Source organism: Phoca vitulina, unplaced genomic scaffold (assembly GCF_004348235.1).
Source record: "Phoca vitulina isolate PV1807 unplaced genomic scaffold, GSC_HSeal_1.0 scaffold47, whole genome shotgun sequence".
NCBI lineage: Eukaryota > Metazoa > Chordata > Mammalia > Carnivora > Phocidae > Phoca > Phoca vitulina.
Window position 1 is genome coordinate 9,617,166 of NW_022589750.1, and position 14,916 is coordinate 9,632,081.

The window sequence follows — 14,916 nt, forward strand, 5'->3', positions numbered from 1 at the left end:
TTATACGCAAACAATGAATCATGGAACACTACATCAAAAACTAATGATGTAATGTATGGTGAGTAACATAACATAATAAAAAAAAAAAAAAAAAAAAACTTGTGTTCATAATCCCTGCAGTGATGACTAAATCTATGTTAATTTTTTTTGCTTGCTTTTTGACTGATTCCATTAGGGCACATCTGTAAGCATCCAAAACTAGGACCAGTTGAGGTGACTCAAGCTCATGTGTCTGCCCCAAATCATGCTTTGGTGTTCAGATTGACTGAGACTACTCCATAAAATTTGACACTTTGTAAGGACTTGACTGTAAGGCAGTATCCACTTCTATGAGTAGGAAAAAACCTAGCTTTGTGTTGAGGTCAATACCTGTAGTTTTGGTGAGTTTTTTCATAGAAATTTGTGCTCATGAACTTTGGGAAAAACCGACTGTATAGATGTAACGAAGTTTTAGTTGAAATTTTACGGATAGTAGTCTTCAATTTTCAGTGGAAAGATTACATAAGATTAGCAAGAAGTATTTCACACGTGAGTTTAATTTAAAATCACTGTCCTTAAGATTTTGGTGCCTGTTTTTTTCCCCTATTCATTGGTCTCCAAAATGACATTAAGATTTATTCTCTAAAATGATGTTAAGACTTTTAAAAATGAGACTGTATTAATATAATTAAATGTTTCATAAGATTATTACTTCAATGAACTTGGCATTTCTTTGTGTCCTTTAGGTCTAAAATGTTACTATCTGAAGTATCTATTTCTTTTAAGTAAAGAACTCTTCTCGAATTGTAGGAGTGGGATATAAAAACATAATGTGTATACCCTCTGCCTGTATGATTCATTTAATGAATATTTATTAGATACGTGAGTAATTACCACATGCTACTGACACATGAAACTACGCATGTGGTTCTTCTGGCGTATATTAGGGTAGCTGGTCTATAGCCCTCTTTAAATTTTATTCTTTGTAAATGATGTTTACTTTCTTTTGCAGAATAATGAGAAACAAATGCGGCAGCTCTCTGTGATCCCGCCTATGATGTTTGATGCAGAACAGAGACGGGTCAAGTTCATCAACATGAACGGGCTCATGGAGGACCCTATGAAGGTTTATAAAGATAGGCAGTTTATGAATGTTTGGACTGACCACGAGAAGGAGATCTTTAAGGACAAGTAATTTAAACTTTAAATTATTTTCTTATAGAAGCTTACATAAATTCGTGAAAAGTATTTGGCATTCACTTGTAAATTGAACCGTTTCCCCAAAACCTTGGCCCCTTTTTGGCATTTGGATGGATACTGTGGAAAGTAGAGAATATAGATTTGCTATGACCTTCCCATAAGCTTATAGATGGGAGGATCGGTCACAGATGAGAACTGGGGTTATGGAGTCATGTTAAGCGTGGTACCCAAACTTGGGTGGTGTCTCATTCACCTGGGGGGTGCATTTTAAAAGTACAGGTTTCTGTGCTCTACCATAGGCCAGTCCCATCAGTTCCTGGTGGATGGTGCCCAGGAATCTATGCCCTTAAAAGACTCCAGTGATTCTGTGGTTGTTTCTCAGGTTGGCAGTTAGGGGTCACCGGGAAGTAGTCTGTACTAATAGTTCTGTTCCCGAGGTCCCCCCCCCCGCTTTTTAAGTCATTAAAATGTTTGTGTGTATGTGTGTATGTGTTTGTTTGTTTTCCCTTTTTTTACTCAGGTTTATCCAGCATCCAAAAAACTTTGGACTAATTGCATCCTACTTGGAAAGGAAGGTAAGAAATGGTTTGCATTGAGAATGTTTATAGGTTTGTGATGTTCGCTACTTTGAAGTTTTTGTGCTCTAATACACAGAGGTAGTTAAATAGAACTGATTTTTATAGAGGGCTTGATACAGGAAAGATTCTCAGGTGACTAATATAGTGATATTTATAATTATGTAACAGATCATAAGCACAGAACACAGTCCAATTTTCATGGTTAACAAAAAACGACTTGATACTATATTTCCCTAAAAACACATAGATTACAATGCTTTTTGAACCTTACTGAATTTCTGATTAAAATATCAGAGTCCTGATTTTCCCTCATTTTTTTTTTTCCACAATGGATTGGATGTAGTGTTTTTAAGCAACATATTTAAAAAAGAGACATTTTGAATATTTACATATATGCAACAAGAAAGAGAATTTAGTTACTGCTTAATAAGGAAGTGCTTGGATGTTCTGATAGTTCCTGGTATCTTTTACGTAACTTGGATTAAGATCACTATAATTGTCCATTAAAATAGTCGATATAATGTATATATTTTTACAGCCTAGATATCCCTTAAAATGCTAGCCGTGTGTTGCTCTTCAATTTATACCTTGGGAATACCAGAGATTTCCCTTGAAAGTGTTGCTTGATTTTTAAAAAATGTTATTTCTTTGGCTCCTCAAAAATAATTTTTTTTCCTTATAGAGTGTTCCTGATTGTGTTTTATATTACTACTTAACCAAGAAAAATGAGAATTATAAAGCCCTAGTAAGAAGGAATTATGGAAAACGCAGAGGAAGAAACCAGGTATGTTTCATTACTGTGTGGAAGATGTTTCAGGGTGGAGATATGGAGGAAAAAAATGGTATAACCAGGGCCTTGTATTTAATCATGTGTATTTTAGGAATTGACATTTCATTAAATAATGGGGATGTTATGAACATGTTATTATTTCAAAATTAATATATCTTTAATGTGTGACATTATCTGTTGTGAATGTACTGTAAGTTTATAGTATGATAAAATCAACGAGAAAAGTTCTGTACTTCCATGTTATCTAAATTGTGCCTGTCAGCGTTAACAGTGATAACGTACAGAATGGGACCCATGACACCTCATTTCATTCACTGTCTTAACAGTCCTTTTGTCTGAGGAGGGGGCAGGTAGAACACGTGAGAAATAGAAATGTAGTGTGGTAATGAGCGTAGAGGCTGATTTACCCAAATACTGGGGCCTGATTTTGTTTCAGAGTAACTTCATTTCTGGAGTTTAGATAGTTTTTACTCAGTAAAAGCACTTGATCTTAAAAGACAGTTTTTAATACAGTGCAGCGTACGTTTTCACGGTTGCAATTCAGTACATTAAAAACTGTTTTCCCCCCAATAACCGATCAGCAGCTGTCACAGCTCACGTGTGCTTTACCAGTGTGGTTGCTGGGACGATGTGAACACCGTTGCTGTCCGCGCCCAGATTCATCTTGGGATTTGGAATCGCGTGCGTGAACTTGCACAGCTGCTCACTACCGACCAGCCTTCCTAAATCTCTCCTCGTTTCCCCGCACAGCCACCCTTTCTTTCCTTAGCCACCCTGCTCACCAGATACACGCTGACCCAGGGCTTCATTATGGGTAGCCATGACCTGTTTGTGTTTCCGGGGTCATTGTTTCCTACAGAATACTACTGCCTCACAGGATGTGATTCCGTATTCTTCGGAAACGGTGTTTCTTGGTCAAAGTACAGGCAGTGTTTCACGAGCCAACTGCGTGAAATGCTGCTAGAGGTGGAGAAAGCTGAGGTGCCCCGGGCGTGCATTTTCAGTGGATTGGTGAGGGGGCAGAAATAAGATGGTAGTGAGTGGAAGGTGGATGTGGAAGGTGCGCGAGAGGCGGTGGTACAGGTGTGCCCTTGTCCGTAAGGTTTGCTTACCAAGGGGAACAGAGAGATGGGTGGAGGGCTGACAAGGATCGGGAGGGAGGAAAAGAGCGCGCTTGTACGGTGATGGGGCCGCTACTGTAGAGACAGAGCGAGGGATGCTTCTGGAGCTCCGGGAAGAATTCCTGCCTGATGGGGAGCAAATCAGATGTTGTCAGTGAGGCGGCAAACACTGTTCCATCAAAGGTGCCAGGTCTTCCCACGGAGAAGGTGGAATCAAGCTCTTCTAGCTAGAGATGCTAGAGCCTATCTGTGTTTTCAACAAGTTTCAGCTACAGATTTTTAACAATAGCTTTGTTCCTTATTAAACTAGTATTTATAACTTTAATGGAACTTAATTTTTAGAAATTAACATATTTTATATTTATAAATTGTTTAAAATTTTCAGTCCCCAATAATGTAAGGGAATAATTTGCTATTTGTCATATCTTACATTTGCAGGATTAGCAGTCTCTTGCTTGTGATGATAGAGGAGAAAGCTCTAGCAGGAAATTCTGTGTGACAGGGAATGTCTCTGTTACTCTGAAACATTGGTTTTCTGTCCTAAAGTTATCTGGTACACCATCTTACTGTTCTGTGTGGCACACTCGTTCTTGTTAAGTTCCAGCCATATTAGAGTTTTCTTCTGCACATTCTTGTTCTACGTGCTCACACCTCTGGCACGTCCCAGAGTGCCTTTAACAGAACTGAGATTGTCCATATGTGCTCTCACCTTGACCTGAACCTTCGTATGTTTGCCCCCAAGTTGGCTCAGGTTGGGGTTGGTCAGCCTTTCCATCAGTCTAGTCCTTCCCACAGTAGCTTTTAAGTTATTACCTTGAAGATTTTTTTCTCTAGTTGTATATTTCTCTGATTGTTTCACTGGGAATTTGGGAGAGGAGGGGATTGAATGATGGAAATATAGCACCATCTCAGACCGGAAGAATCTTACCTCTGTTTCTTAATTGCTTGTGTACTTCATTCTGTTTGTGTCAAAATAGGTGGACAGGTTTTTCTGAAATTAGGTGGTGTCGGTTTAAGGGCTCATTTATATAGAACTGAATGACATTAGAACTGATACCAAACCAGAGGAGGAGCCATTGGACTTTTGAGCAGAATAGTATCAGATTTTAGTTGTGACAGGATCATTCTGCCTGCTCTGTTGAGACTAGATTGTAAGGGAGACCAGTTAGGAGGTTACGTTAATCCTCCCAGTGGCTTGGACTAGACTCTAGCGGGGGAGGTGCAGAGAACCTGTCCATTTCTGGATGTATTTTTGAAGGTAAGGTAAACAGGTTTTGCTGATGGATTGATTGTGGGGGATTCAAGGACAGTTATCAAAGATAACCCAAGTTTTGGCTAATGGGATTGCCATTTACTGTGTAGGCATGACTGAGGGGGTGGCAGATTGGGGGGGAACGTTGGGACATGCTGAATTTCAGGTACATATGTCCAAGTGGAGATATAAAGGGGGCAGTTAGATGTAGAAGTCTGGAGTTTAGGAAACAGATCTGGGTTGGGTATGTAGAATTTGCTATATAGAAAAAAGTTTAGAAAGTCTTTTTTTTTTTTTTTTAAAGAACTAGTTACAAGTAAAGAATTTCTAAATTGGTGTCTTGATTTTACCCTGGTAGATAATAGAGATCCAACTAATTTGAAAATCACTTTACTGCTCTATTATCCAATCAAGTTTGAATCAGTAGGAATTACCTTAGGTAATTCCAAAGCAATCAGGGCAAATTTATTTCAAGACGCTGTAGAGTTCTGCTGAAGTTTATGCCTGATCCTTTCCGTTTTTATTTGATTGCTTCACCCATCCTCCCCTCCCGACCTCTTACCCATAGGAAGTCATTGTTATTTCAGCACATGAATGTATAGTGTGTGCTGTTTGTGGAGAGAGATTCCAAGCTTGTGAGGTTTGATTTTTAACCTGCTATTGCTATAGGGAACCTTGCATATTATTTCCTCTGAAAAGGAGTTTAACCTTAGAATCATAGGGAAATGAGACAGATAATCATATTTTTGTTAGACTTGTGTTCAAAGATTACTGTTGGCAAAAGTAACTCAAAATTCTGTTGGATACTGTTGAAACCATTTCACAGTTCAACTTACTAGCATCCCATGACAAGAGTGAGTGTGGTTCTTTGTAAGTTTTAGTTGAAGCAATGAATATATATCGAAGATCAGAAGCCAAAAGCCACTCCTCAGTGTTACTATATGGGATCTAGAATTATATGTAACATGCCAAGTAGTAATTTGATTCTATGTGTAACATTTTTGTTAGAGGTAAATTCTTACCTTCCAGCATAAACTCCCATCTAATAAGTCTGTCACTATGCAGCTAGAATTCACGTGGACTGTGGTACTTGCTAGTGACCTACAATAAAGCAAGTCATTGTTTAGAAGCCACATTCTTCATTTCCAAATACTTGATTACCTTTCACAAGAATTTGTACTCTTCCTTCATTCTGACAACATCTTCCTCTTTAAATATGTCAGCATGTTTTTTATTCCCCAGAGGTATTGAGAAAGCATATACTTACGTAAATGTAGTAATGTTTGAAGTTGGGAAAGTTTCTGACTGAATTGTTAGACAATAGACAGACTGTTTTAGGCATGTTTAGAAAGTTGGTTATAACAGAAAGAGCTTTAGACCCAAAAATGCTCTGCCTCTTTGTATCCATGTAAGCCTAGATGTGTCCCTTCACTTGCTGAGCCTTGGTTTCCACATCTGTGAGCGTGGAAGCAGTAATATTACCTTGCAGGGTCAACGTGAGAACTGGTTGTGTGTGTGAGGTCCCTGGAGTGTCGTATCTGGGACAAGGGGCGCGCCCAATAAATGGTAGAACTGTTGCCTTTGTCACCTTCACGATGATGTGTTGTGATTGACAGTTTTTACTCTTCGGGAAACTAGTCTCAGATTCAGTTGGTTTAAAGGTTAGTTCTTAAATATATTTTGATAGGATATTTTCTGTTTACTGCCTGAGATATTTAAAAAACTCAATGGCTAGGGGCACGTGGGTGGCTTAGCCAGTTAAGTGTCTGCTTTCAGTTCAGGTCATGATCCCGGGGTCCTGGGATCGAGCCCTGCATCGGGCTTCCTGCTCCATGGGGAGCTTGCTTCTCCCTCTGCCTCTGCTGCCCCCCCTGCTTGTGTTCTATCTCTCTCTCTCTCTCTCTGTCTGTCAAATAAATAAATAAAACCTTTAAAAACAAACAACTAAATGGCTAAAGTAGGACCTCATTCTTTTTGTCTCTTGTATGTTTTTAGTTCATTAGATGCTTGCTCTTAAATTTAGTCATTTTATTTCTTGGCAACTTCATCATCTACTGAGTGGGAATTCATTTATCTGTTTTCTAAAGACTCGAGCATGTTAACAAATACATATAGAATATATATAAGTGTTAGATATTCAGTCAGATATAGTAGAAATAAATCTCAGCATAAACTGTCTTTGGATCTTGCTATAGAGGACTGTTGAAATTTCCTTGTTCTTCATTTATCGTTACAAAATACATAAAATGGGGTGCCTGGGTGGTTGAATTGGTTGGGCATCAGCCTTCACCTGGGGTCATGATCCCAGGGTCCTGGGATGGAGTCCCACATTGGGCTCCCTGCTTAGCCGGAGCCTGCTTCTCCCTCTGCCTGCCGCTCCCCCTGCTTGTGCTCTCTCTGTCAAATAAATAAATAAGAATCTTAAAAAAAAAAAGAAAAGAAAATACATAAAACGTTTCATTTTTTTCATTTGGATTTTTATTTTGTTTTCTAATGTAGTCTCACATTTATAGTGCATAGTTTGTTGTTCGGCAGACATGTTTTATGTTATGAGATCCTCCCTAACAGAATGAAACTTTTTTTTTTTTTGAAGATTTTATTTATTTATTTGACAGAGGAGAGACACAGTGAGAGAGGGAACACAAGCAGGGGGAGTGGGAGAGGGAGAAGCAGGCTTCTCGCCGAGCAGGGAGCCCGATGTGGGGCTCGATCCCAGGACCGTGGGACCATGACCTGAGCCGAAGGCAGATGCTTAACAACTGAGCCACCCAGGCACCCCAGAATGAAACTTTTTTTAATTGACTAAGAAGTACTAGGCTTAAGGAGGGAGAAACCTGGACAGGAAGCTGTTGGGGTGCCTCTATTAGGGGATCTTTGGATGACTTTCCTTTTGAATCTGCGGACTTCTACTCCAGCCAACCTACTGCAGGGTGTCAGGGCTGTAACTTACAACCTCCATCCCAGACCGTGGGGATTGGCACTTCTCTTTACAGATTTGCCTGAAACACAAGCAGTTGCGATCACTTCTTGGGAACATCGGAGGTTATTCCTTATGCTTTTTTTTTTTTTTTTTTAAAGATTTTATTTATTTATTTGACAGAGAGAGAGATAGCGAGAGCAGGAACACAAGCAGGGGGAGTGGGAGGGGGAGAAGCAGGCTTCCCACTGAGCAGGGAGCCCGATGCGGGGCTCGATCCCAGGACCCTGGGATCATGACCTGAGCCGAAGGCAGACGCTTAACAACTGAGCCACCCAGGCGCCCTCCTTACGCTCTTTACTGCCCGTGGCAGGCGTTGCAATGGCTCTCCATGCACATCACCCGAAGGTAGATGCTGGTTGCACACTCTGGCCTGCCCCTGGCTCTCCCTCCCCACCCACTGCTGCCTGGTCAGTGTGGATACTACTTTGATGGGGGTGGAGGGTGTGCTCTGCAGCTGTCACACACTTCTAGAGACTGTCTAGCAACCCTGCCAGTTTCTTGGGATCGTGTCCACACCTTCTGCAGAGTTGGGGGTTGTGCTTCAAAAGACATCCTGCCCTCATCTTCCCATTGCCTGATTGAAGCAGGTGTTCCCTTGCTTCTCAGTCCCTGGCACTAGGGAAGGGGGAGTAAAGTCAGCTGTTGGCTGGATGTCAGACAGCTGGGAATGTGTGGGATTGCTTAGTTTCTTCAGAACACTGGTTGGCATTAGAAATAGAAAAGTGTCAGGGAAACGAGTTATATGTGTCATCCAAGTCCAAGAGAACAGTGAAACTCTTAACTTCTCTTCTGCCAAGTTGGTACCTCCCTGTCATTTCTTAGGGCTATAAACCATTTTCTGGGTTTTCCAGCCTACTTGCTAGGCAAAGGGCATAAGAGTTTATCGTTAGTGTGCCATCTTGCTTATTCAGAATGACTAATGGATGCTACATTTGTAGCAAGTGGGTGGTTTGAGGATATTAGCATTTGAAACCAGTCTTGTGACCACTGTGGTGTCCTAGGGAGTCAGTCAAAGGTGAGTAAAACATTCTCAATTGTAAAGCAGACCGAGTCATGGTTGGAAAGTGTACATTTGAAAGTCTTCCTGATTTTTAAGTTTTGTCTAGTAATAATAAATACTCAAAGGAAACTGGCAATTACCAGGGTGAGAAATTGGGGAAGTCAGATAAAGCAAGTGAGGGAACCATGTTATTGAAACGATTTAGTGAGGGGTCAGAGTGGAAGAGTAGATACAGCTCTTCCTGATGGACTGTGAAATTTCATAGAATAAAGGGACCAAGGATCATGATGGGGACAAAGAGCAGGATCAACAACAATGAAAATGTTGGATGGGTGGAGCATGAGTGGTTGTTGTGCGGATTTTCTGATTTCAGGATCGTGGAGGCGGAGCAGTGCCTGCTGGTGATGGCAGCGGTGACTTCACCTTTGGGGAGTTTAATGAGCACGACCTCCGAGTCTTCCAGCTGTAGGATATGATGTTGATAGAAAAGGCACTGATACACATTTTAGAGTTGGAAGAATAATGGCAGGGCATAATGAGCCATGTGATAAAATCATTTATTTGTTCTTAGGAGTATCTGAGAAGTCAATCCATAACACCACAAGAGGAAAAAAAAAAAGGCATCATAGGTAGATTTTGTGAAATTTGAAAAAAGGAAGTATTTTTAAAAATACTGCAGTTCAGCAATATTCTGGAAGTGGCAGTTGGGAGCAAGAAGGATACAGATTCTTTTTTATTTCCTTGTGGATTTGAAGAAGGCATAATATAGGACCTCTTGGAAAGGCCAGTAAGGTCTTTGTTATCTTAGGAAAAAAGCCAGATTTAGCGAGTAGGTGAAGACTTTGAGATGGTATTAAGAATTAAGGGAACTTTGATGTCAAATTAATGAGTGCTTCATGTTGTCTGGTGACAGAACAGGTAAGAGGACAGGCAGTTATTAGGAGACAAGATTGACATTGGCCTGGATCAGAGATTGAGGTGGGAGGACAAAACTTTTCAGATAAGCAGAATAAAGGAACTTGGTTCTGGCTGTATCCGGTACATGCAGAGGCTTCTAAGGTCCGGATGTCTCCTAGGAACTTGGGATACTTAGATGATTAAGACTGGGTCCTTGTCCTTGAGGAGATTGTAACGCAGGGAGCCAGACAGACCCTGATAATCAGGTATGTGCCACCCCGTGGTAAGTGCCGCAAGCAGATGTGGCCCGTGCAGGTGGCAAGGTAGGGAGACAGAACCTGGAGCTTCTCTGGAAATCAAGAAATGCCTCATAGGATGTAGCCTTTTGAACTGAATTTCAGAGGATATGTAGGAGTTTACTAGGCAAGGAGGGATAGATAGGGTGTTCCAGGCAAAGACGTGAAATGCTGGGTATGTTTAGTTGAGTCCAGAGCAGCAACCAGTGTAAGAAAGGTGGGGGTTTGGAAGAGGCACACATGAGACGGGGCTGTGTCCTGTAATGCCGAGTGGCAGTTCCACCTACTTAGGTTAGGTGGTCTTGATTTCTGCATTAAATAAAAATAATATTAACACAAACTTAATTTCACTTTTGTGAAATTTTAGCAAAGATAGAAGGGTCTATAATCGTATTCTCTTCTTGTCTTTGTTCATATTTTTAATTATAGAGTTGTAATTATAGCTTAGAAATATTTGAGTGTTTTACTTCTTTTTACTCTATTATTTCCTTACTATTTTTCCAGATTACTTTAGTCTTGATGATGACCATAGTTGTCTACTATTCCTTTAAGTGAATGTTCCCGCAGAAGAGTAAAAGCATAAAAGTGTTTCTTGTAGTATCCGTCCATAGTGATGAAAAAGTTGGAAGCATATTAGGTATCTAATACTAGGGGTAAATTATATGTTATCAAATTTTAAGGTAGAATTGAAGTGCTTGAGTGACAGATTAGACGTGGGAGTTACAGAAACAGAGAGAACCAACTCCGATTTCAGATTTCTAAGTGGAATCTTTAACACTTTGACCTCTCTGATGGGTCCAGACCCTAGGAGCATTCCACGCGCACCTTTAAGCAACACCTATGGAATTTATGAAAGAGTATTAGACTAATTTTTAATACGTTACCCCTAATTACATTGTAAGTGATCAATAAGGTAATTGTGTATTAATTTTTTTGCAAAGGTGTTTATTGTAATTTGTCATCACAGTTTGAGGAGCTGTTTCTTTTAACGTTGAATTTGACAAATGATGGTTCATTCTAGCAGCAAATTGCCCGACCCTCACAAGAAGAAAAAGTAGAAGAAAAAGAAGAAGATAAAGCAGAAAAAACAGAAAAAAAAGAAGAGGAAAAGAAAGATGAAGAAGAAAAAGATGAAAAGGAGGACTCTAAGTGAGTTGAATGATTAGATATTCGTCTTACTTAATCATGAACCTATTGACTCTCTCGAAGGTATAAAATTTTAGATAAAAGAATGAATGGGATGTGTGCTTTGATCATCTCATGTGCTTTGACATAATTAAAGAACAGGATATTCTGGTAAATACAACTTTTGGCTTAACGGACTTGTTTGCCAGACATGAGATGTTACTTTTCAGAAGGGATGAGCTATAATAATATACACTCATCACTTGAGATATATTGAATATTAACTTAATTTTTGACTTGGAAGGTACCTCAGGATCTTTTTTTTTTTTTTAAAGATTTTATTTATTTGACAGAGACAGTGAGAGAGGGAACACAAGCAGGGGGAGTGTGAGAGGGAGAAGCAGGCTTCCTGCTGAGCAGGGAGCCCGATGTGGGGCTCGATCCCAGGACCCCGGGATCATGACCTGAGCTGAAGGCAGACACTTAACGACTGAGCCACCTAGGCGCCCCAGGATCTTTTTTTTTGCACTTTTGATACTTTACACTCATGTAAAAATGCTGATAAATGGTTTTCTATAATACATTATATTACAGTTTCATGGGTTTTATTTATTGTATAAAGTGGGGTTCCTGGTTTGTTTGTGGTTTTGTTGTTGTTTGCCTGGTTATAAAAGTAATTCTTGTTCACTATAGAAAATGAGGAAAAGGGAGCAAAATATTAACAAAATCAGCCTGTGATTCTGCCGCTCAGAGACGGCTCTTGTTGATGCCTTAATGCACATATTGTGGTGGGGTGGTGGGGGGCGCTTAGCAGCTCAGTTGGTGGTTTTTCCACCAGGGATTGGCTCTCTTGAGGCATTATTTACAGAATAGAATTCACCAATTTAGGTGTGTATTGAATATATGTTGACAAATATATGCCCTGGTGTAACTCTTGCCACAGTTGTGACATAGAGTGTTCCCATCACTCCAGAAAGTTCCATATGCTCCTTTGCCGTAGGTTTTCCCACACTCCCCTGCCATCCCCAGCCTTTGGCGACTACTCATCTGTTTTGCCTTTTCTAGAATTTCATATACATGGATTTATGCAGTATGTAGTCTTCTGTGCATGGCTTCGTTTACTTAGCATAATGACATTGAGATCCATGCAGGTTGTTGCACGTATCAGTAGTTTGTTCTTTTTAATATTTATTGTGTTATTTCTGTAATCCCCTTAGAAATACTGAAGGTTTATCAGGTTTTGTGGCAACTACAGCCTGAATCACTTGGTATGGTTGTTAAAGAGTTGGATCCTCATGCCATTGCCATTCTAATGTTGTACTTGAGGAAGTAACTATTAAAAGCAATTTTTTTTTTTTTTTTTAAGTTTGGGTAAAACATTTATACTCCCATGTGGTCAGTGGTTCTGCTCTTATGAAACTGCCATATCTTGGTTTTTTCTTTTTTCCTAAAATCTCTATTAACAAGCATTCATTTATTAGTGATGTGAGCTAGCTCTTATGGAGGATGCAAAAGTACATAAGATATGTACTATTCCAAGGTGGTTTATGATCTAGTAGAGGAAAGCTAGGCAAGATGCAAGTACTATTTATGAAAAAGAAGAAAGCCCGGGAGAAATGAGCAGAGCCAGTAAAGGATGTTGGGAGACTGAAAAGAGGTTCAGGGTTACTTCTGTCTGGATAGTTTAGAGGACTTTATGCAGGAGCTGGCGGTTAATGTGGAAAGAACAGAGGGATTCACGCAAGGAGATGTGCTGCTATGAGAAATGGCAACATTATAATTAAAAAAAAAAAAAAGAAATGGCAACATTATAATGGTTTTATTAGACTGGAACAGAGGGCAGCTGAAGAAGAAAAGTGGAGGGTGGATTGGGGTTAGATTAAGTAAAACCTTAATGAAGCTAAAATAGTCTGTGTTGTGAGTTGTAGGTAGCGGTTTCAATGGATGGAATGGTTTGTTTCCTTTTTTAATTTTTTTAAGATTTATTTATGTTTTTGGGGAGTGTGCATGCACAAGCATGTATGAGTAGGGGGAGGGGCAGAAGGAGAGGGAGGGAATCTCAAGCAGACCCTGCTGAGCATGGAGCCTAATGTGGGGCTTGATCTCAGAACGCTGAGATCATGACCTGAGCTGAAATCAAGAGCCAGACGCTTAACTGATAGAGCCACCCAGGTGCCCCTGGATGGAGTGGTTTCTTACCAAAGCTATTCTACTAGAATATTGACCCACGAGCAGCAGAGAATGGATGGATTGGAGATGCAAGTCAGGGAGGCTGTTACAGAAGAGTGGTTTGGAGTACCGAAGCCCTGACTAAGGACAGTGGTAGTAGAAATCGAGATGGTGGAATTAGTGGGAGGACTGTTACCGAGATGAAGTAACCAAACCTTGGCGTGAGATCGCATATAGGAGGTAAAGGAAAAGGGGAAAAGCTAAAGATGATGCCAGATCCGTAAACATGAATGAATATGATCATGGCAGAACTGTTAATGGTGCGTGATGTGTACTGTTCCATGGAGGGAAGCAAGAGGCAGAGCACTGACAAGCATGGTTTTGGACATGTTGACTTAGTATTGATGGGGAATCCAGGTGTATTGATAGGGATTTCCAGCAGGTATTTGGGAAGACAACTCTGGATCTTAGAAGATTTCGGAGATGGGAGGTGTGAGTCTAAAGATACAGACTGGGAGTCATCCCGTTGGAATGGATGCGAATGGGGTAACCTCACAGAGCTTTAAGGCTAGGGTGAGCCTTGGGAAATGCAATGTGAAAGGTTGAGAGGAAGAAGGCAGTCCCCAGAGGGAGAGCCAGGATAGCAGTAGGGCTATCAGGAAAGCATGAAGTCCTAAAAGTTGAGAAGGATGTAAAAAGAATTGTCCTTAGGATCAGTTGCAGCAGGAAGATCCGTGCAACAAGAATGGAGAAAAGGTCATCTGAACTTGCAGTTTTTGAGTCATTGGTGACTTTTTTTCCCCCATTGGTGCCTTTTGACAAACGTCTTTAAGATGAGACTGTAGTGGTAGCTAGATTGCTAAGGGAATAAAGAGGTGGAGAAAGAGGCCTGCAGGGTAACTGCAAGGGCAGTTCAGGACCGAAGGGGGAAGATTCTTGAAGAATTTTTTTATTGGGGTAAGCTTGGTAAGCTACAACAGATCTTTGCTTGAAGTACATAAAATTTGAAAAAAATCAACACCTCCCATTAAGCAAGAGCAGTTGAGTCTTTGAGTATTGCCACCTATCCATTCATTTGCAGAAATGTACATTAGGGGCCTTGTTTTTAAATCTAACAATCCTGGGAGATGCGTAGTATAGAGAATAGGCTTCTAGTGTTACATGCAGTACTGTTGCTGCTAATAATAATGACCCTTTATTTATTGATCAAGTTTTTCCTAAGTGGCTGAGGTAGGTTTAGTCTTAATAACAGCAAACTATCTATATATGATGCTTACTATGTTCCAGGCACAGTTCTGAGCATTTTATATAGATTAACTCTTTTAATCAATGCAACAGCTCTATGAAACATACTGTTATTATTCTCACTTATAGATGAGAAAAACAGAGGCTGTGGAGGGGAGGTCCCAGGTCACATGGCTAGTAAATCACACAGCTCTGGTACCAACCTGGGCAGCCTGGCTCTAGACCGTTCTCCGTTATAACCTCTGGGCCACACTGGCCTGTTTGCACGTAATTAATATTGGAGA

The 14,916-nt window shown here is 40.4% G+C and overlaps 1 protein-coding gene across 12 annotated transcripts in view; it reads left to right on the forward strand.

The window, feature by feature from the left end:
* Positions 1-14,916, forward strand: part of NCOR1 (nuclear receptor corepressor 1) — a 156,918-nt gene that overhangs the window by 74,894 nt on the left and 67,108 nt on the right. For 11 of the 12 annotated variants that reach the window (XM_032431780.1, XM_032431779.1, XM_032431789.1 and 8 more), the window contains 4 exons: positions 992-1,170; positions 1,700-1,754; positions 2,440-2,541; positions 11,118-11,242. In XM_032431780.1, the coding sequence (XP_032287671.1) occupies positions 992-1,170; positions 1,700-1,754; positions 2,440-2,541; positions 11,118-11,242 (461 nt within the window). Of the gene's footprint in view, positions 1-991; positions 1,171-1,699; positions 1,755-2,439; positions 2,542-11,114; positions 11,243-14,916 lie in introns of all 12 variants that reach the window. The other variant, XM_032431783.1, reaches the window with a different exon arrangement.